The sequence below is a fragment of the Cryptotermes secundus genome, unplaced genomic scaffold (genome assembly GCF_002891405.2).
Source record: "Cryptotermes secundus unplaced genomic scaffold, Csec_1.0 scaffold573, whole genome shotgun sequence".
In the NCBI taxonomy this organism is placed as follows: Eukaryota; Metazoa; Arthropoda; class Insecta; order Blattodea; family Kalotermitidae; genus Cryptotermes; species Cryptotermes secundus.
The window spans coordinates 430110-453874 of NW_019738880.1; the positions used below are offsets into that span (position 1 = coordinate 430110).

At 38.6% G+C, this 23765-nt stretch overlaps 1 protein-coding gene and 1 long non-coding RNA gene across 3 annotated transcripts in view; both read left to right on the top strand.

Moving 5' to 3' along the window:
- LOC111871198 (cysteine--tRNA ligase, cytoplasmic) overlaps positions 1–14193 on the top strand; it is an 18477-nt gene extending 4284 nt beyond the window's left edge. For both annotated transcript variants that reach the window (XM_023864114.1, XM_023864115.1), the window contains exons 3-12: positions 983–1325; positions 1573–1713; positions 2092–2302; positions 4768–5009; positions 6688–6921; positions 7940–8084; positions 10739–10956; positions 11526–11688; positions 12222–12433; positions 13229–14193. In XM_023864114.1, coding sequence (XP_023719882.1) covers positions 983–1325; positions 1573–1713; positions 2092–2302; positions 4768–5009; positions 6688–6921; positions 7940–8084; positions 10739–10956; positions 11526–11688; positions 12222–12433; positions 13229–13369 — 2050 coding nt within the window. In that variant the 3' untranslated portion in view covers positions 13370–14193. The remainder of the gene's footprint in view (positions 1–982; positions 1326–1572; positions 1714–2091; positions 2303–4767; positions 5010–6687; positions 6922–7939; positions 8085–10738; positions 10957–11525; positions 11689–12221; positions 12434–13228) is intronic.
- A 2911-nt stretch (positions 14194–17104) lies between these two features.
- On the top strand, positions 17105–23316 carry LOC111871204. Its single transcript, XR_002843992.2, has 3 exons — positions 17105–17221; positions 21709–21915; positions 22004–23316. It is a non-coding gene; the product is annotated as an uncharacterized LOC111871204 (long non-coding RNA).
- The last annotated feature ends 449 nt before the right edge of the window (positions 23317–23765 follow it).

Genomic DNA, 23765 nt, shown 5'->3' on the forward strand with positions numbered 1-23765 from the left:
TATTATTATTATTATTGGAGAGGATGGGTTTCCCCATGCACCATGACTAATAGTCTATTGTACTTCCCCCTTTGATATTCTACCAGTCACCATACCCTACCGGTACTGGTGCGTACTATCAGCCCCATTCAGCCAACGAGGTTGGCTCTCAGTACCCAATACTTCCCCCATCTACCAGAGGCATTGGAAACTACTTGGGTGGGAAACTTTTTGCCTAATTTTGCTCAGAGGTCTCCTAGAGACATGAGGATCTTTTACGTGCCGTAAATCTACAACATGGGATCCACGGCTTAAAGTCCCTCCCGGAGGACTTGTTCCCTGAATTTTTCCGCCCTTAAAATTCCACAACTTTCGCCGGGTTTGAACCCGCATACCTTGAGTCATGAGGTGGGAACGTTACCCCTAGACTACGGAGGCCGCTTAAGGTGGGAAGATAATATTAAAATGGATCTTACATATGGTGTACTATGGACTGGATTGATCTGACTCAGGATAGGGATTGGTGGAAGGCTCTTGTGAACATGGTAGTGAACCTTCAGATTCCATAAAATGTTGGGAAATTATTGAGTAGCTGGGCAACTGACAGCTTCTCAAGAAGGGCTCAGCTCCATTTAGTTAGTCAGTCAGTTGGTTGGTTGGTTGGTTGGTTGGTTGGTTGGTTGGCTTTGGCTAATGTTATCCATTTCACAGTTAACCCAACTATTGCACTTAACTCATGAAGACCAGCTCCACTAGCATGCCATCATCCTAGGCTATAAAAGTAGTGCTCTCAAATGCGGTGTCAGTCATTTGGATGCCACTGGGTAGAGGGATAACAGCCAAGTGAAGTACAAACAGTATGTACAGAATCAAGACCCCATGGCAGTGTATTCATGTTTTTTCCCCTGCTGTAAATGTTGGAATTTTACAAATTCAGTTATCAGTGTGTGTGTGTGTGTGTGTATATATATGCATGTACATATTTATCTGCCTTATCTTTCAGATCATACATTTCATTCGACATCCTCCGAAGAGTGCTTTCAGATTACTTCGGATATGATGTGTTGTATGTCATGAATATCACAGACATTGATGACAAAATAATAAAACGAGCGAGACAGAATCATTTGTATGATGAGTATGTAGTAAAAGGGCACAGCCTCAAAAAGAATTTGGATGATGCTAAGAGTGTGTTGGAATTATTCAGTGAAACTGTAAAGAAGACCACGGATCCTGACAAGAAATGCATGTTGGAAAAGTTGTTGGTTAGGATGACAGGAGCTGTTGAAGAACTAGAGGTTGCTGTTAAGTCAAACAATGAAGATGAAACCAAAAAAGCTCAAGAGGTACAAACAGATCTTAAATATCTCAAAAGTAACTCAGTAACTAATGTACGTCTATTTGTGGCATAATTTTTATAATTTTTGCTCATAATGTTGTTAGTAGAAACTTGAGTGGAATATTTACATAAGAGAGAGGTCCTCACCACAGCCCCCTAAAACAGTACATAAATTTACATGATAATGAGTTACTCTGTATTTACAAATTCTATGCATCTGTTGTGTTGTTAGTTGTACTGTGGTACTTTTACAGGTTTTGTTGAAGGAATCAAAGGATCCATTGTCAGAGTGGCTGGATTTCAAGCATGGTGCAAAGGTTGCAGATAACTCCATTTTTGCCAAACTTCCTCAACACTGGGAAGCTAAATTTCATGAGGACATGGATGCACTTAATGTAAGAAGATTTGTCTTCTTATTCTTTTCTCTAGTCAGGTATATGGGGAAGAATTAGCCTTCATATTTATGTAGGAGATATTTTTGTGAAATAAGCATGAAATACGGGTATGTACGCAGTGTGCATGCATACATGTATATGTGTGTGCCATACGGGGCATGATTTGAATACGGTTCAGTTTGAATGAAAGAAAATGTGCCTGTTATACACATGAAAAATCTCCGTTTTGACTGCATAGATTATCATGAAATGAATGTTGAAGAAACGTGGCTGATATGAACAGTTATTGTTTGGTAGGCTACCTTATAGCCTTGCCGGTTTTGATTGAGCATTTAAATGTTGATTAGTCTTTGAGTAGGTACAAGTATGATATTGCAGGTTCTTCGACCCTCTGTTCTCACAAGGGTGAGTGAATACATCCCAGAAATCTTGGAATATATTGAAAGGATAATTGCAAATGGTCTAGCGTATGAATCAAGTGGATCTGTCTACTTCGACGTCTGTAAGTTTGACCATCAAGAAGGACACCACTACGCTAAACTAGTGCCTGAAGCTTATGGAGATGTAAAGTCTTTACAAGAAGGAGAAGGTGAGCAACTTCTTATGAGTAAGAAAAGTAAAGGTATAAGATATCCCTGTAACAGGCCATGGAGGCCCATAGGGTTGTGAGATGTTCAGGTAAAGTTAAAAAAAAAAGTAAAGCTATCCCTGTACCAGGCCATGAAGGCCCATAGGGTTGTGAGACCTTGAGGGTCCCACATTATCTAGACAATCAGCTCAAAGATGGCAGTAAGGTTGTCAGCCTCACGCGCCGGCCACGCTTTACTCCCCAGGAAAATTATTTAATTAATGCCTGCTACTCATTTCTGTTAGAGGCTGAGTCAACCCCAGGGCCATAGTGCGGCTGGAAGGATTAGATCAATTGAAAAAAATCCAATGACCTCATTGGGACTTGAACCTGCGACCTTCTGGCTTGTAGCATAGTGTCCCAACCAACAATGCTACCGCGTGCCGCCGAGATCTTGAGGTTCCCACATTTTCTACACAATCGGCTCGTAGATGGTGGCAAAGTTCTTACATGCCAGCTGCTCTTTGCCCCCAAGAATGTTCCTGGTACTCATTTCTGTTAGAGGCTGAGTCAACCCCAGGGCCATAGTGCAGCTGGAAGGATTAGGTCAATTGAAAAAATCCAGTGACCTCATCAGGACTTGAACCCGCGACCTTCCAGCTTGTAGCATAGCTCCTCAAACAACTATACAGTTCACTTTATTAATCATGGATTGGATTACTTAGCCTGTTAAGCTTCAAATATGATTCACAGAGTCTCATCTTGATTTTTAATATGTAACTATAGAATGTGTTACAGCTCATTGCATTTTAATATTTGTTAATATCTGTCTATGAAGGTGTTAAAACTGGTAACTCCATTGTGTTTGTAAAGCGTTCACATTTGTTTTTCCATTATGATGTTATTTAGTGCATGAGGTATTACCACGATGTGTTACGTTGTCAAGTGGCTCACGTTGTAACGTTTTTAACTTGTATTCAGGAGATACCTGGTTCAAATCTTAGCTGGGACACTTACTATCCTAAACTTTGCCATTGTTTACCTTAGTCTTAGCAAATATGATAGTACTGTCAGTTAAGCTATGAATGCTTTCTTTGTCATCTTATTCAATTTATATTCACTATCATCAATCACTGGACATTATAATCTGAACATTGACAGTGTTGTTAAATAAACTAGAAATAAACAAGGAATAAGAATTGTGATGTGAGAATTTTGCATCCTTCCCAAATGCTAGTCATGTTATTTTGTTCTTTTATTCGTATATTAGTATCAGCTGTTTTCAGTTCTTTATACTCGTATCTGCACTGTGCTTATTCTACCACTATAATCAAGAAACATATCTATGTTCTTTGTTTGATTTGTTTGCCTTTTGTCAAAGTCCAGCAGCATTCTGATCTCTGTTCATACAGTTTCCGTCCACAGAATACTCCCTCAGACAATATTTTTATTATTCCACATGCACTCGTATTTTTAACTGCATGTAATTTGATATTATCATCATCCTGTTTATGGAAACCTTACATTATAACCTAGATAACTGAAATTCGTTGTTTGTTTATTGATTACAGTTTTAGCTTATACAGAATGTATTCCTGCAAGAGCAAATATTTTTATCTCACTTCAAGATAATTTCAGTCAGATTTTTAGGTATTTCATTTAACTGGTACAGAGTGTTTTTTTTTTTNTTGGGGTAGAACTTTTGGATATGGTGTTAATCTTCATTGTCAGTATCTTTTTGATTACATGAGTAAACTCTGATTCTTAATTTGAGAGATATTCCTGTTTTAAAGTTGTAGCTCTAGTATTGTGATGTAGAAAACAACCATATCCCAGGAAAAGAATTGATGAATGGCAATAAACAAGGTTTGTTGGATGGTAGTAATGTTCCAGATTTCCATGATTTTGTTCATCCACAGAACTGTAGGAAGGTACTTAATGTGTATAGTTGATACATTGTCATTAGATAATGTATGAATATCAGAAGCTTGCACTGTGATAGTGCATGTCACCTCTTGTTTGTAGTGTTATAAGTGTTTTTCGAATCTTCCAACTGTGTAGTTGAATTCAAATGTAATGTTTCTTGTCTTATGGTTTTCCCACATTTTATGTTCAATTTGATAGTGTGAGGTCAAGTATCTTAGTGTAAATGTATATTCCATCTCCTAGGGAACAAAGGTGTGTCATAATTGGTGATGTAGATTGTTGCATCATCATTAAAATGTTAGCAGATTCTGTTTTCCATTTACTTCTGGTATTCAGTGTCACTGTGAAATTCAGACATACACATTGAGTTCTTCATAAGATTTCCTACACAAGATAGGATGTTCAGTGATGCATAGAGTATGGAGACTTTACCTTTTTGTATTGCTTCATTAGATTCGTACTCAAATCAGTTGCCTCGCAGAACCTTAAACGGGAATTTCCCTTTAAATATGAATTCTGAATGTTGTTTTCAGATTCATGAAAGTCAATTTACTTTTCAGGAGACCTTTGCATATCTGAAGATAGACTGAATGAAAAACGATCTCCAAATGACTTTGCTCTCTGGAAGAAGTCAAAGGCAGGTGAACCTTGGTGGGATTCGCCATGGGGTTGTGGGCGACCTGGTTGGCATATTGAGTGTTCTGTCATGGCTTCTGTTATATGTGGCAAGTCATTGGATATTCACACAGGTGGTGCTGACCTCAAGTTTCCACATCATGACAATGAACTGGCACAGGCTGAGGTAAGGTGTATCCTGGGGGGAGGTATTTTGGAGCGTTTTCACCAAATTAACATTCTGTTTCTGTAATTTCACTGTTGAATGTCTGAACATTTCAGAAGTCTTTCTCATATATGCTGAAGATAGTCTCTTTCTTAAAATGTTTAGACCAGCTTGTCAGAAACTTTAGTTACAAATTTTCCCCTGGTAACACACTGAGAACTGGTGTGGCCCTTTAATTAAGTACCCCAATTCATGGATATATTATGGGTAATTCAGTGTTTTACCCTTGAATATACTGATTTTACAAGTATAATACTTTCTTATTTTATATTCTGGATGACACTCTTTAACCCAGAATTGAACAGACTGCTTCCATTGGTTGGATTCTTTGTGATGTCCAAGACCTCACTATTCCATGCAGAAATTTCCTTATTTCCAAGTTGGTGTTTCTGTCTTTACTGTGTTTCTGTGATATTCAGTCCAGTGACCATTTACACTAGAGTCCAGCACACTAACCCATGAATTATGTTAAATATTTTTTTTATTTGGGGCATATGGTAGTGTAACTGGTTGAGGCACTATGCTACAAGCTGGAAGGTTGCGGGATTGAATTCTGATGAGGTGGATTTTTTTTAGTTTGCCTAATCCTTCCTGTCACACTGTGGCCCTGGGGTCAACTCAGCCTCTGACAGATATGAGTACCAGGGATGTTCTTGGGAGTAAAGGGCGGCTGGCGCTTAAGGCTGACAACCTTGCCTTCATCTGTGAGCTGATTATCTAGAAAATGTGGGAACCTCAACGTCTCACAACCCTATGGGTCTCCATGGCCTGTTACAAGGATACCTTTACTTTACTTTTACTTATGATTTTGTTATTGAATTATTAGTAATGCCTACATGAAAATGTGTGTGTGTCTACAGCTACCAGCCAAAGGACAGTTTCAAGCATTGTCCTGTGGTCATAGCATTTGCAAATTGGGCAAAAGCTGAAATATTCTTAGACACACTCATATTTTTGTAAAAGCCCAAATACTTGCAGTTAATATATGAACTGGCAAATTGTATTGCGCATTCATAATCCCAATTTAACTTTAATAAATGCAACTGAGATATGTAAAGTATGAACGCGTTACTTGTGACACCCCACACAATCAGTAAGCAGCTTCATCTGTTACTGCAGTCTGCAGTTAATGCTCATATGCAGGCCCATCAAGTGGTTAACCCTGTCTCTTCACAGTGAACTCCCAGTTCAGGGTCATCTTACCATTGCATTTTATTTTTATGTAAGGGGCATGAACTCACCTGACACATGTATAACATTAACAACTCAAGATTTGTGGGACTGGAAACTGAGAAGTAGGCAGGGTAGCTTTATAGCTTCTCACTGGAACTCCTTGTTTTGTTTGGTTGTCAGAAATACCATGATTAGTGTTATGTCTGAGTTATGCCTGACAGGTGCCACAACACTGGAACCAAGAATATGGCGGCTGTTGTTATATGTCAGTCACACCCTGTGATTACGAACAATAGTGTGAAGTGAAATATCTCTGGTTACCAGTATCGGTGCCCACCAGCAACATATGCCATTTATTCTTCTGCTGGAAGTTCACCATACTTTTGTATTGTTGGTGTTTTCATCTTTTCCCCAGTACATGTTTGTGCTTCTGTAGTAATAAAACATTTTGTGTGATTTGTTTCAGGCATACTTTGATAATGACAACTGGGTAAGGTACTTTCTTCATTCAGGTCACCTAACCATCTCAGGATGCAAAATGTCCAAGTCTCTAAAGAACTTTATTACCATCAAGGATGCTTTGACTCGTCACACAGCCCGCCAACTTCGACTTGCATTCCTTCTTCACTCTTGGAAAGACACACTTGACTACAGTGACAATACAATGGAGATGGCAGTGCAGTATGAGAAACTTCTTAATGTAAGTATTAAATTTGTAACAACTGAGAATAGCTAAATCAGTCTAGTTACTAGGCTGTGGACTGGATGACCGAGGAATTGTGGCTTATTCCCAGCAGGGAAGAGATTTGTTCTATCTTATCAGCAGTGTCAAGGCTGGCTCTGAGGTGCACCCAGTCTCCTATCTGTAGGTACCAGGGACTCTTTCCCCAGGGCTAAAAGGGCTGAGGTGTGAAGCTTACCACACACCTTCACTGCCCCATATTTCTTCATGGCATGGTTTTTAATGAAGTGTAGGGACAACTTTACTGCATAGCATAGCATAGCATAGCGTAGCATAGCATAACTTAGCATGTGTTTTTGTTTACCCCATAGACATCAAGAAAGAACATAGTATTTGAAGTTCTCACAGTGGTGGTTAGCAGATTTTTATTTTCAGTGATAGGACACCCATGTACGCAATTGAAAGTCAGCTGATATTTTCAGAGGAACATGTGACCCCTCATCTTCAGGGTCAAAGAATAAGCCAAGCAAGCTGAGTTTGCTACCCACAGTATGCTGGTTTCTTATTTGGCCTATTCTTTGACCCTGAAAATATAGGTGACATGTTCCTCTGAAACAGCAGATGACACAGCACCGTATGTCAGAGGACAGGAATAGTCATCATGAAAAAAATATGTATTAAAGTCCTCTAATTATTTCAAAGGTGACACTCTTCTAGACTTTAAGTTTCTGTGTGCAGTAAACAAGGTTTGCTGTGATGTGGTTCAGTTCATATGTATATACAGCCTTTATCATCTAGGAATAAGTGATATAAATGTCCTGTTAGTATGGCACTAGCAGCTGGATTTTATCTTGGCGGTAACATGATTTATATTGTAAACTGTGACACTAGGCCTATTGGAACATCTTTCATACTGACACTCTCATGGGTCATAGGGATAATAAAATTAAAGGGTCTTTAGCACCTTTTTTGTGTAAGCTATGTCTAATAAGAGAGTTAATATATCATTCTTGGATTACCCTTGTGTTCTTTGCAGGAGTTCTTCCTAACCGTGAAAGATATGGCAAGATGCACGTCAAGCAGAACACAAATAAATTCTTATAAGAAATGGGAGAAGGATGAACTGGAACTGAATAAAAGATTTATTGTGGCAAAAGACTCTGTGCATGCAGCACTATGTGGTAAGAATGGTCATCGCAGCTTTCATCCCACCTAAACCTTACCCCCTCACCAAGTGTTTATCAGACAGAAAGTTCTGAGAAGTACTAATCACATGCTTTCCTTTCACTACTTACTGAGTATTTTATATGACATGGGCTACATAGAAAACACTGTGTCCAACAGTTCTTATATTGTTGCATGTGTATTCGTTGCTGCAGGAATGTGTTTACCAAGTCCTTGCCTGGCAATGTCGGGAACAGATAGGGATGCACGCGTGTGCATGCATGCACACACACACGCACACATGCGAAGAGGATCTCATAAGTGCTTTTATTTTTTATATACTTTCCATATTTTGAAAAAGAAAAGAGGCTTATGAAATCACATTGCTCTCTGTGTGTTTGTATGTCTATATATCTCCCCCTACCTACCTACCACTTGGTACTACAGCCCTGGGTGAGACTTGGCCTCCTCTACAACCAGTCTCCACAACCAATGCATGCTGTCATAGGAATTGACCCAAAGCTGATTGTTAGGTTTCTGAACAAAATTATTTTTGCAGGATGAGGTTGTTAGCCTCATGCCCAACCCCCAACCTGGAGGACCAGGGTATCTGTCTTAGTCTGGACTCTACCCTTTGACCTTTCCAGCATGGGTGACCCTACTGGTTGTTAAACTACCACCGGTATAGCTCTCCAGGTCACAGAGTCACACAAGGCCCACCACCACGACAAGGTGGAGATACCTTTGAGGGGTATACCTCCCCCATCCACCCATAATTTTATTAATTTTGTACACTTCTTATTGTAGGATTCTGTATGTTGTTTGAAATTCACACAGGAGTGACTATGGATATTACTATCCTCTTGATAGTGATACCCTGTAGTGTGATAGATAGGGACTAGTGGTTTGGAGGAATTCTCTATCTCCATCTTCATGGTGGATGACTACTTTTCTGTTCTGAAGATAAAGGTGATAGGTCCCTACAAGCCAGTATGTACCTACCATTCTATGCACCATCACTTCCCTGAATACACTGCTGCAGTGGGAGCCTTGAATCTCAGATAGAATCCTGCTTTACAGTTTACATCACGTCTCAGTGTAATGTCAGGAATTATACTCTGAAACGTAGTATTTCCATATTTACACACCATAGTTTTCAAATGTTATTTTTTGATTAAAAATATGTAAATTATGCATGTAAACATTGTATCTCAAAGCACACACCTCACTTTTATTGTATAAATAACAAAATTGCTATTTAAGTTCACATTTATTAAAAAAAAAATTACATAACTTTCTCTTTCATTTGTGATGCAGATAACTTAACAGATTAACTTATACATTTTAACAAATTTCTTACAGACACGCAGTAAAAGTTTCAAAACAGGGTTGAATGAATATGTTCATCTTTCACAGGAGTGGAGAACCAACTTCTAACTTCCAATTATCTAAATATGTATACGGCCAAAGAATAAGTGGCTGGATGGTAAATATTTGTGGCATACCAGCTAACTTCTGACCTGAGCAGGAGAACCTAGCAATTGGTGACCAAAAAATCTAGAAAATATCTGATTGGCTAATATTTTACTGCTTGGTTCAAGTACATGAGATCAGAACACACATGCATATGCAACACAGAAGTGTGCATCAGCTCGTAAAGTGATACCAGTATTAATAAAGTTGGCTGGTCTTCATGTGTCAGGATCCAAAGAACTGCTAGTTGGAGCTAATGCACTCCCAGCAACTCTGTCGCTGGCTTGCTTATCCAGTGAGTTTTTGCAGTGTATCATGTCACATTGCTAGATTTGAGAGTTTGATATTTTTTTTAATGAATTTATCCCCTCAGTTTGCAGAATGGGTCCCTGCCCTTAATCTTCTTTATAGCGATTTGCAGTATTTCGTGGTGAAGAAAAAGTGGCAAGTGATCTTCAAACATCCAAAGAATTGCATATCTAGGGACAAAGGAGAACACAGTGTGCTTAAATTGCATTCTGAAAGAGAAATATTTTATTTTGTTACAGTGTGTTACTATCAGACCTTGGTTGACAATGATAATATGGGTGAAGCACGGGTAATTGATAAACCTCATGTATAAGAATGAAAGTGTTACGACAGAAACTGGGCATAGTAAATGCACAGAGATACTTCATAGCGGTGCTTCCAATCACTGGTACTTTTGTAACAACAGCCTATCAGAACTTTCCTTTGGAATGGTCCTTATAAACAGAAATAAATGGCATTATTAGATTCTGAAGGGTTCTTATAATGGCAACACTTGGGATTACTGGGTTTTTGAAACTTTGTCCATTGACTGGTTTTCTAAAGAACACGATGTTCTGAAAAATGATCCAGAGCAAGTCCAGTAATTGGGGTAAGCTCTCTCTAACACACCCAACAGAGTAGGTGTCTCCCACCTCCTCACCCAAGGACAGAGACAGATCCAGTTTCAAAAACATGTTCTTTAATGTTTTTAGAATACCAGACAATAGACAAAGTCCAAAAATGTATAATCCAAAGTAATATAACAGTCTCTTTTGATGATTTATGTTGCTATGCTAAACATTCTGGTTAATTTACGGCACAAAGTGTATACTAAAATGTGTTATCTTTAAAGATAAAAAAAAGTGTTCTTTTGAATGTTACAAATTTGTGACTTTTTCAATAATTTCAGATAATGTTGACACTCGAGGTGCTTTGGATGCAGTCAGAGATTTGATTGGAATCTGCAACATTTATATTCGAGATAAAAGGGCTTCCATAAAGGAGTGTAACTGCTTACTACTCCGAGATATAGCCGCTTACATCACATGGCTCTTAAAAGTATTTGGTGCTATCTCCACAGAAGAATACATTGGCTTCCCAATAACTGAATCTAAGGGTGCAACAAATGTAAGCATTGCCAGCATGTAAACATCCATAGATTTTGTTATTACCATATTTTCACATTAACTTCATTGGTTTGGAAGTTTTTGACAAGTTTATCCCCATAGAATCCTGTACATCTGTCTACAAATATAAACTTAGCATTTCTAAAGCAATCAGTTGTATCTTCCCTAAATTCTAAATGCTTATCCTATTTGTAAGATTTGAGCTTTTCACGGCAGTAACTGAAGAATGCTGTCTTCTGGGATGTGGTGTCGTGTAAATATTGTGTGAAGCAATGTTTCAGAGGAACATATCGTCTCCATCTTCACCTGCTGCAGATATTGCAATAAAGAATCCAAGCATTGTTTCAGATATAATCCCAAACTTCTTTTTTACTTATATTTTAATATCTATTAGAATCCTGCTAGCATGTTCTTTCCAGTTTCTTCTCTGTTGTTTTATAAACTATGCTGTTTGTGAGATTCTTACCTCTCATAATGTATTCATCCTGCATTCTTCATGAAACTCATTTCTGCTGATGTGGATTGTTGATGTATGTAATAACTCAATGAAGTGAATAAAATTGCTCACAGACTGAAGAATTGTTGATGCCCTACTTGTCAATCATGGCTGACTTCCGAGATAGTGTCCGCAGCCATGCTCGTCAGCTGAAAGCCACTGACATCTTGAGAATATGTGATAGATTACGCGATGACATTCTACCAAATGTCGGAGTCAGACTGGAGGACCAAGAAGGTAAGAAAACCCTCTCTGAATGTGCTTGTAAGTTACAGTGAAGCTGAATATAGCCTGTATGCCCCATAACTTTGCTTCAGCTATTTGTATATACACATACATGTACTTTATTTTGAAATGACTCTTATAAGCTACTTGTGCTAGTTATCTGTTGAGGGTGATTTCAGAATGCAAGTTCTGTGGCATTTGAAACAAGGAAAGACTCTTGATGTAAAGCAAGTGCACTTCAGTACTCATGTTCTGTGTGAAGTTGACAGTTACGCACTTTTGGAAACTGTGTCGTCGTTTATACAGTATTTGTGCAGTGACTAAATAAGTACATACATGAAATTTTAAGGTACATTTCAGACTCTGGTCGAGCAGGTAAAAGAAATGCATATTAAATTTTGCTTTTTGAACAAAGTAATCCTAGTCATCAAGAAGCCTATCATGTCTAACAGGTAGTTCTGTGGAGGGACATGGAAGCAGTCAGGATTAGAACTTCCAAGTCTCACATATTGAAGACTGTTCAATGATGTAATTTCTGATACCAGGTTGTGCTTCGGCAGTGAAGCTAATTGACCGGGAATCTTTGCTGCGTGAGAAAGAAGCGAAAAAGAGGGCAGAAGCAGAGAAGGCCGCAGAAAAGGAGCGTAAAAAGGCAGAACGAGCAGTGGCACTGGTTCAGCGTGACTCCCAGAGAAAAGTGAAACCATCAGAAATGTTTCTGTCAGAAACAGACAAGTATTCACAGTTTGATGATAAGGTATGGAACTTTATTTTAATGGGTTAATTAGAGGCTATGTGACACACTAGGGCACACAAATTACTATATTTTCTGAATCAGCTATGATATTTTTAACATGTGAACATATTAATAAAGTGTATAGCTTATCACACAAGCATAGATTTCTGATTGATTCCTGTGAGATGTGTAGACTTTACATTCATGTCTAGTATAAATTGCATAGTGCAGAAATGTGGCTATGGTGAACATGTCCTGACATGTTACTATTGTATTTACTTGCATAATTTATGCACCTGTACATCTAGACAAATTTTCAAGCAAATTTTAAAGACTGTATCTTTAACCACAAATTTTATCCTTTTTTTTTTTTTTTTTTAAATATGTATGAAAAAAACTGAATAATCACATAACTTCTAACTTTGTATGCTGCCAGCCACCTAATCTTTATAGGGTGATGCATGACTTAATACCTGATATCATTCCCAGTCAGAAATGTTATATCAGTATCGGTCTGATTCTCAACAGTTGTGGTGCAGTGATTGTTTGAAATTTGAGAATAATTTGGGTGTACATCACACTGATTTCATGTTGGCAGCACTGCATGTTAGAATGCTGAGTATCTATGGAATCTATGTCATATCCAACAAAACCATAATTAGAACATCCATCATTGCAATATTGCAGCTCTCTTACTTCTAATGCATATGTTCACTGGATTCTAATTTTGTGGATGACTTCTTTGTTTTTCTCCTGAGTTGTATTATGATGATTTTAATTTGTTTTATAGTTAGTTAAATTGTGTTATATTTTTAGGGTATTCCAACACATGATACTGAAGGAAAGGAGTTGAGTAAAGGTCAAATAAAGAAATTGCAGAAACTTCAGCAAAACCAAGAGAAGAAGTATAACGAATATATTCAGTCAACTGTGCTTAATGGAATTGGAGATTTGTGAACAGAAGTATTACCAAAATAAAATCAGAAAGTTTTGTGCTAATTTTTAAAAGGAACTCACATTCTTATGTGTTTGATTTGTATTGTTAAGAGCAAAATTGTGCTAACAGTCTGGTTTTACATGCAATGTACTATATTTGATCACATTGTAGTACTATGTTGTTGAGCATTAACTACGTCAGTTTCCATATTTAAGACTGGTATGACTGTATTTATATAAGAAATCTGTAAGAATGTGCAGATTGTACATAGTCTGAACTAGAACTTTTACTTACTGGCTGTGCAGTGGCTCTGGTCACTTGGTTGCAGATAAAAATTGCCTAGTATTCTGCCCTCATAAGAATCCAGTGTCTTGTTGGACAGTGTCATTTTTGTATGTTTGCACAGTGTGCAAGGAAGTAACTTCTGTAAGGATTGTTATGTCTGTTATGACATCCAGATGTTTCAACTCAAGAATGCTGGATGGAATTTAATGAATTTTGATATGAACATTATGCCATTGGAACCCATTCTAAATTTGTACTTTTTAATTTCCTGCAGTCGTTAGTAGCAACTTCACAGTTGTATGAACCTGTGATGTGAGGGTGGTACTAGCACAGCTACAGAAATACAGTAACCATGATGACCACGGAGAGCACATTAACCATAGAAAACGTGGAAATTGTGTTAATGTTGCTAACCGTAGTAATGACAGAAATCAGTATAGCCAATGTTAGAAATTTAAGAAATCCATAAATGCATAAGAGTGAATTCATAATGCCAAAATGCAAAGAATGTGCCTGGAAACCATGTGAGTTGCAATACAAGTTACACTTTTAAAATCTTGCCCGTTTGTTTCTTGTGACACATATCTGACTTTGCAATTAAAATCTTACGCCAATTCTTTTATGGTTCCAAAAATATCTGGTTAAACTTGTGTGTGACATCCATGTCAGCAGATCCTTCTTTGTCATATAATTTGACAAGTTACAGCCCTGAATAAGCTTGTACAGCCAATTCCTGCTTGCAATGAATGGCTTTGTGTCACTACTACTGCTTTGATTTGTGACTAGGAATCAGTGGGTGCTTGATTATCATCATCATCATCATCATCACCACCATCACTACAACCCTTTATGGGTCTTGGCTTGCTCTAGAAACATTCTCCAGCCATCCCATTCTTGTGCCTTTGTTTTCCAGTGTTTTTTGTTTTCCACACCCAAGTTCCTCAATTCCTTGTCCACACCATCCATCCATCCATCCATCTCATTCTTGGTCTTTCTTCCTTTTTCCTTTCCACTTTACAAGCATTATTCTTTCTATAATTTCTTCATTTTCTGTCCTTATAACATGTACTCATCTCAGTCTATTTATTTTAATTATGTCATTAAATACACTTCATAATTCTTTATTATAATGTCTTCACCAGACCCCATCAATTTTTACTGCTCTATATAGTCTCCTTGAGTAGCTGCAGAATTGGCGGCTTCTCCAGAAGGGCTCAGCTCCATGAATAAGTAAAAGTAAGTAAGTTGAGTGCCGGTCACAGGAGCCGAGCGGTCTAAGGCATGTACTATCTTCGCTCACTTGGAGACCAGGATCATGGGTTCGAATCCCACTCAGGGCATGGATGTTTAGTTTGTGTGTGTGCATTTTTCTGTGTTTGTGTACAGGTAGAGGCCTTGCGACGAACTGATCACCCGCCCAAGGAGTCCTACCAAATGTGTAAGATCTAGAAAAACCGAAGTGAACACAGAAGTTCATGGAGGTAGGCCAAGGCCCACTGGGGCTGTAGTGCCAAGGAAAAGGAAAAGGTAAGTTGAGTGGGAGAATTAACATGAGTGATGAATCAGGCAGGCCATGAAGATGAGGTCTGAATAAGGTACTTTCGCAGCATTTTCATGGAAGGGCTGAGGAAGTTCACAAGTTCCTGACTTAAGATTTTAACCCAAGATCTGTTGAAAATAAAGATGAATAAAAGATTTGAAAGGCCAGTGAGGGAAAATTAATACAATTTTCTAATCGTAAAATCTGTTACTGATTTATAGCTCTGGAACAACTTTAGACAGTTAAACCATGCCTTGATTTAAGTTTTCCCTTCATTTAACATAAGTGTTAGCTCCCAAGTCGATAATATCATTGTTAAATATTCTCCCTTTAATATACTCCCCGCTTAACTTCACTGTTACTCTGTTAACCTTCAATGATGATTTTACTGTAATAGGGGGGCTTCTTGTAATTGTCACTGAATTTGGATTACAGTTACTAACCCAAACATGAGTGTACTAACCTAAGGTTCTTCATTTACCTTTTCATTTGGGTCTTGTTTACAGTTTCTGGACCAAAGCCAAGTGAAACCTCCTTACTCAGGGCATTTGGTCACTACATTATAAAGTTATGCCAAAGCTGAACTTATATCCATCATACTTTGCTTACCGTAGTAGGGAAGGTTGAACAGTTTCTTTCACATGTTGGTAAGCTGCCCTTATGGCATCTGCTGCACTCTTCATATCCTGTAGCACAGCAGTTATCACCTCTTCTTGTTTAAAGCCTGGATGATATTTAATTTGTACAAATTTATATGCATCACTATGAAGAACAAACTACTAGCCCTTCATAGAAACCCCAATCATCATGAATTACCAAGATAGATAATATGCATTCCATAGATCCCTGTGTATTAGAATGTGAAAAATGTCAGTGTACAAATAAGGTCAGGTTACCAATGAGCTATGTATTAAAATGTTATAATAAAATAAGGAAAACATGGTCTGAGGAAAATTCAAGATAAAAAAAGACAGTAATATTAGAATGTAGAAATCATATATCTTTGAAAATTCCCAATGGAAGTTTAATAAATTTGGCTTTCAGTTATTTTATGATGCCTTCTCAGCTTCGCACATTATGCGGGTCTAATGGAAGGATGACTGAATATCAATTGAGAAGCAGTCGTGGCCTGTTTTAAGGTACTGTCACAGAATAGGAGATGCAGGTTGAACAAAATGATGAGAACATAGGACAAGATAGTTTGCATCTTGGACAAGAATCAAATGCAAGTCTCCAAAATACAAACCAGGAGTGTTAATAACTACACAGTAATGTTTAGTTTCAATGATACATATACAATATATGAGGGCCATTTTAAATCCTTTTGGGTTGTCAGTAAAGTTTGCTTAAACTATTCAAATTCTAGTCTGTTAATGCAAAAGAGCTGTATAATTCTTTTTGAATTTGAAGAATATTAAGGTAAGGTACAGGTAAAGCTCTTCCTGTAATGGGCTGTGAAGGCCCATAGGGTTGAGAGACATGCTGCGATATTCAGACAAGAAATATGAGAAGAAAAATTGGCTGCATCATACAGTGCATGTGAAACATGCTTCTGAAATTTTAAACAATGTTTAAGAGTAGTTTCAAGCTTTAAAAGAGTTAAGGTTAGGTGTTCATGTATTGAGTTGTCATGACAATGTCTTATTTTGTTTGTAGCATGGCGTAAATATATTGTATATTAAATTTGTTCCTTATTTACAGTATCTCCAAGAACTTAATTTGAAAACCCATAGGTTAAATATTAGCAGTATACATTATTGGGTTTAATATGCAAATGACTTATGTCAGAAATCGCTTTTAAATGCTTATTCTTATGGCGAAAGTAATTTCTTTTTATCCCCCCCCCCCAAAAATGTTTTAAAATGTATCTCAGAAGTGCACCGCTAGATGGCAGGCATGGCAGTGACGAACTCGAGAACTCGAGAAAGGATACAGGCTGATGAGGGTGCACACGCGCAGTTCCATTAACCAAAATATCTAGTGGTAGTAGTAAGAAATACGATCCAAGAATGTGGAATAGGTGTCGTTTTCTATTAGAATTTCAAGGGTAAGATAGAACATTTATCGTGTTTTAATATTTGTATTATGTCACCAGCTTGTTTGCTTTTGTTGTTTCTTGCCACGAACCTGTTGAAAGAATTTTCTAATGCAGTTTATTTTTTAACTCTTGCTTTCGATCACCTAGTTCACCAAATTTTGCTCATCAGTAAAATTAACCGCAAACTAATTCTTGTGTTCCACAGTTGGCGTAGTTAAAGTGAGTTCTTTCTACACCGAGAATATAGTTTTGTTGTTCTGACAATGCAGTTCATGTTTCTTTTGAATGCTTTGTTGATAAGGAATGTCATCTTCAACAAGTTTCGTTTGTAATGGTTACAACGGAAGTATGTATCACAAGACATAAAGCCTATACTGGATAATTACCTGGCATAGCGCAGTCGGTATAGTGCATCCCTTGCATTGCCCACTTAAAGATAACAGTCTTTGATATAGATCACTGGATAGAGGCAAGTATGAGGATAAATAATTGAATCTTCCTTGAGGGCTGTAAACCTACCTTTCTTTAACCTCCTCCTTCACAGAGTGGGTGGATAATTGACATTATTCCTGCCGAGCACATGTGGAGGAAAGTGGAAGATGCTGGTTTCATGTACTTTCACATCCAAAACATGAATCTGGATCACCATGAGAACAAATTTGGAGCTGTTTGTATCTACTTTGGTTACAACAAAATCCCAAATATGGGACAGTTTGTAGATGCCATGAAGACTAGCATCATCAATGGACTTTTTTTTAAGCGTGCAGGGAACCAACTGTGGGGATAATGGTGCTACTGTTCTGAATAACTTAAAATCGTTGATCAGGTCGCTTGATGCTTCTCAACCTAAGCCCGGCTGAGAAACTTTCTTCTGGCAGATATGAGCGAAGTGATACTAGTTAAACTCATTTAAAAAATGGAGTAAGAACCTCTGCAGTACACGAGATAACTGTATCGCAGTTATTCACTGTCGGTTTCTGAACTCGAGGTTCGAGGAGCCTATTACTACAGATGGCCGTGCCATAGCTCAGGCGGTTAGCCGCTGGCTTCCCACCGCAGCGGCCCTGGTTCGAGCCCTGATCGGGTCATGTGGGATTTGTGGTGGACAAAATGGCACTGGGGCAGGTTTTCCCCGAGTACTGCAGTTCTCCCTGCCAGTTTTCATTCCACCAATTACTCCACAATCGCCATCGTGTATCAACAAGGGCTGCTACAGTAGGCCAGTAGTGGCCGAAATACCAAGTGGGTTCAGCCTAACCCCACTAAGAAGAATGAAGATGAATGATGTAGGCTACTACAATGGCAGTTAACCTTCTTGCCGACTGAGCTCTCGGCAGTGGCTGCAACCATTCCCAGCAATGTCCTGATCGAGAGCAATAGATGGCAGTACAATGCATGCGACGTCACGGAGACTATGTTGCCAGCCAGCAACGTTCATTTTCACGTCTGTTCCTTTATGTACGAGTATCTATTGTACAGCGACTGACTACGGGTTGGAGCCAAGATTTTCTTCCTCTCCACGTAATGTAGACCGGTACTGGCGCTCACCCAGCCTTTACCGTTTTTACCCTAGTGTTAGGCCGCGCCATAGCTCAGGCGGTTAGTCGCTGGCTTCCCACCACGGCTGCTCTGATTCGATCCCGGGTCTGATTATGTGGAATTTGTGGTGGACAAAGTGGCGCTGGGGCAGGTTTTTCCGAGTACTTCGGTGTCCCCTGCCAATTTTGATTCCATCAGGTGCTTCATAATCACCATCACCTATTATCTGAGGCGGGTACAGCAGGCCAGTAGTGGCCGCAGTATCAAGTGGAGTCAGTCTCACCCCACTATGAATAATGAAAATAAGATGATAGAAATAATAATACCTTAGTGTTGCACTGCGTTTGTCGTGCTTGCAAATGAAAATAGAAGGGTTGCAGTCACACGAACGGATGATTTTATTACTTCACTCACATGTTGTATGTGTTTAATAATAATAATAAAAAAAACATTTGTTTGTGTAGCGGTAACCCCTCTCAAGGAGGATGAGATGGGCAGGGCATATAGCACGAATAAGGGAGAAGAGGAATGCATATAGGATTTTGGTGGTAAAGCCAGAAGGAAAGATACCACTGGGAAGACCAAGGCGTAGGTGGGTGGACAATATTAAAATGGATCTTAGAGAGACAGGATGGGATGGTATGGATTGTATTGCTCTGGCTCAGGATAGGGACTCGTGGAGGGCTCTTGTGAACACGGTAATGAACCTTCGAGTTCCATAAAATGCTGGGAAGTTCTTGAGTAGTTGCACAATTAGCGGCTACTCCAGAAGGGCTTAACTCCATGAATAAGTAAGTAAGCGGTAATCCCTACCAGGACATAAATGTTATCGGATTGTAAAATTTACATAAAGTTTACGTACATACATATTTTAAAGAGAATAACATGTCGTTAAACATTTAGCACATCTAAAATAATCCAAAGAGAAGAGCTGCCGACGGCGCTGCTATGTCATAAATAAAAATAAACATACAAGTATTTAAACAAAAGCCGCCACGAGTATAAACTGGGCATGTAGACCTGGCCCTTGGATTGTGCCAGAGGAGACGTATGGGAAGTAGCAGCGGGGCAGTGGTTGCATCAGAATTTTGGAAGGGTGACGCACTGTAACTGAGGACGTTATAATGCATACACACCCTACGATCCTGATCACAGCCAGCTGACTCGCCAAACCTACAGCGTATTCTATTGAAAACGGCTAGGTGTAAAAACACGAATTCTTGTATTACGCAAATAATTTCTTAGACTACTGTTTTCGGGATAATAGCTAATATTTCCTACAGTTTACTTCATGACTATGCCTATAGTATATGAAACGAGTCCTTTGTGATGATCTTCTTTCAATTATCCAATGTTTAGCCTTACTTACTTATGGAGCTGAGCCCTTCTTGAGGAGAAGCCAAATCTGCAGCTACTCAAGAATTTTCCAGAGTTTTATGGAACCCGAAGGTTCATTACGGTGTTCACAAGAGCCCTCCACTGGTCCCTATTTTGAGCCAGATCAATCCAATTCATACCACCCCATCCTATCTCTCTAAGATCCATTTTAATATTGTCCACCCATCTACGACTTGGTCTTCCCAGTGGTCTCCTTCCCTCTAGCTTTCCCACCAATATCCTATATGCATTCCCCTTCGCCCCCATTCGTGCTACATGCCCTACCCACCTCATCCTCTTTGACTTGATCATTCATTGGAGAAGAGCACAAGTCANAAGATTCTCCTAACACCCTGTTCTCAAACACCATCAGTCTATGTTCCTCCCTCAATGTCAGAGACCAAGTTTCACACCCATACAGAACCACAGGAAGAATTATAGTTACTTTGCTTATTTAAAATAAATAATAATAGGCTTATGTGATCATCTTGCTGTCTGTGTCGCCCCCACCCCAAACAACTTTTGAACACCTCAACCGATATTTATGAAACTTGGTATGTATACACGTATACTACCTGAGGCTATCTCAACGGCATACTTCATAAAGCAATACCAACATTGTAGTTTATCGAAGTGTTAAGGCAATGACCAGAATGTTAGTTGAATATCTGGAACCTGGAGTGTATCATGCCACCTGAGGCCATCTCAACGTTTATTTAATAAATTCCTTCCTTCCTTCCTTCCATAATACCAACATAGCAGCCTCTCAAATTGATAAGGTCATAATCTTTATATTCAATGATTTTGCCGATCGTAATGAAACTTGTTACGTGTATCGTGCCACCTGAGGCCATCTCGACGGCGTACATTTTTCCCGTCAGTAGTATCAAGAACGCAGCCTCTCAAATTGTTGAGATAACCCTGAACGCATAAGGGGTGGGTCATAATAATCCGGGTTTTGCACTGCAACCTTCAATGATCTATTGTGCTTCTGAGATAACTTTAACATTACTTCAAAACCAGAATGGCTCGTCATGTATATCATGCCACCTGACGCTATCTCAACGGTGCACTTCATAAATCCTTCTCTTCAGTAATATCAACATTGAAACCTCTCGAACTGTTGGGTTAATAATTTTTTTCCTTGGCACTACAGCCCCAGTCGGCCTAGACCTACCTCCATGAACTTCTCCATTCACTTCGGTTTTTCTAGATCTTGGACATACGGTAGGACTCCTTGGGCGGGTGATCAGCTCGTCGCAAGGCCTCTACCTGTACACAAACACAGAAAAACGCACACAAACATCCATGCCCTGCGTGGGATTCGAACCCACGATCCCGGCTTCTGAGGGAGCGAAGACAGTGCATGCCTTAGACCGCTCGGCCACCGTGACCGGCCCGGGTTATTAACTTTAGTATTACCTAAATGCCTGAGTCTGTCGTCATGAAACTTCGTTCTGGCAACTTTATAAATTTAAATTATATTTTATACGGGAAAATTTCGTTCTATAAAAGTCCAGTTTATGTTATTGCTTTATTGACTTCATTACGCTTATACTATAAAGGTTTTCTTTTTTTAGATTGTCGTATCGAATGCTGAAGTGGTATTGAAGGGAAAGTACGCTATTGATTCCTCCCAGAACTTCATGTTAACCTCTCAAATTTAAACAGACTTCAAGATATCAAAGCCGCATTACAAACAGCAAGATTATAATAGCTACTCTGAAGAGAACAACTGTAGGGAAGAACGGTCCTTACTATTGAAAACGGTTGCATCTTTCGTCATGGTAAGTCTTTATACTTGTAACATTCCAATTAATTATTGTTGTGAAAAGCATTGTAGGCCTACTTACGTTCTTCTTCTTCTTGGAGTAGAAACATGCCTCTAGACAACACAGAGAAGGACACCTTGACATCTTCCGCGTGAAGAAGAATATCTTGCTGTTCATTGCAAAGGGAAAGATGGTGGAAATATTTCGTTGGGAAAATGAAATGCCTGTTACAGATTTCCTTCAAGTTTTAATGACAATACAATTAAAGTGTAACAAAGTTATCGAGTTCATACCATTTACAAAATATTACTCTGATTACAAATTCACTTTCAATGGCTGACATTTTATATGCAAAAGATGAAACTCGAATGATTTCAAATCCATATTTTCTTGCCTTTATTCAGCACTGAGCAAAACATAGTGCATACTACGCTTTGAAATACACATACACTTTTATCTTTCAGTCTTCTTACAAAATGATGTCTGTTTGACACATGTATTTGGTTTTAAGCACAGTTACACAGTTATCTGCTGTGAATCAATTCAAATGATAATTCTCAGGAAAATTACAATTTTAATATGCCTGTGCCGTGCCAACGTTTCTGGAGTTCTTCTCATATGGAATATTTTTTAAATAGGGAATCGTGTAATAGTTTACTGCAACGTAAAATTAAGCACTGAGAAGTTCAGACGGTCTAGCAGCTTTGAATGAAACATAGCGTTCATAATGAGAATTTATAAATGATTTAATGTGCCAGTATATGTAGGATGTACCATTTCAGATGCAACACAAACAGTAGCATATACAAGTAAAAGCTTGAACTTGACATCAGCATAACAAGACAAATGAGTTATTTCTCGGTTTTTGTTTTCTATCGGCCTATTGTCTCTACAACTTCGTGGAGTGTGTGTATATATATGAATTATGTCACTGTCAACACAGCAAATAGTCAGTTATTATTTTCAATATTTATACTGCTACATGTTTCGGTCGCATAAGACCATAATCAGGCAGTGGAGTATACCACCTGCCGGACCTGTTCCCAGTGGTAAACGTTTGTCATGTCCCATTGTATAGTTTCTTCTAAGAGTACCAGTTTACAATGTTTCCTACATGGTTTTCAATGTACATTATGCGGAAACTAAAAATTAAACTTCTTCACGGAGGCAGAATACGTTACTGAAAGTTATTCCTGTTACTGAGATCCGCTCCATGGGGATGTAGCCTTTAGATTCAAAATTTAATGACTATTAGAAAAGCGGGAAGCCGTGCTCATTATTTGGAATAACTTTGTTAACTTACGAACAAACGCGTATCCAAAATATACACAACTGGACTGAAGGGAACTGAATTTTGTTTTCCTGCAAATTAAATCACTCCGTCCAATGTGACCTGTAAGTTTTTTACTACATGAAAACTTAACACCCTTACGTGTTTCGGTCTCAGTGGACCATCTTCAGAGGGCAAACATCACTACAAATAGGAAACCACCTTCACATACTCGTAAGTTGTTTAGACGTGAAGTACGTACACTATATGCTGCAATACATAGTACAGAAAACAGAACATTTCACAAACACAGCAGTTTCCTGGCAATGTAGAGTGAAAACAGCACAGCAGCCACGAGCAAACCCTGGACGATATAAAGAACCTCCACATCAAGATAGCCAGGTGGCACAATATCTGCCCCATATAAGAGGGACGATGGGAGGACGAACGCGAGCCTGCATGGTTTACAAATTTTAATTATTGACAATCCAAAAAAAATGTTTAATTAGCATCAAGAAATTTTATACAATTTTATAAAAAACTTTACATTCCCAGGAAACTGCTGTGTTTGTGAAATGTTCTATTTTGTGTACTA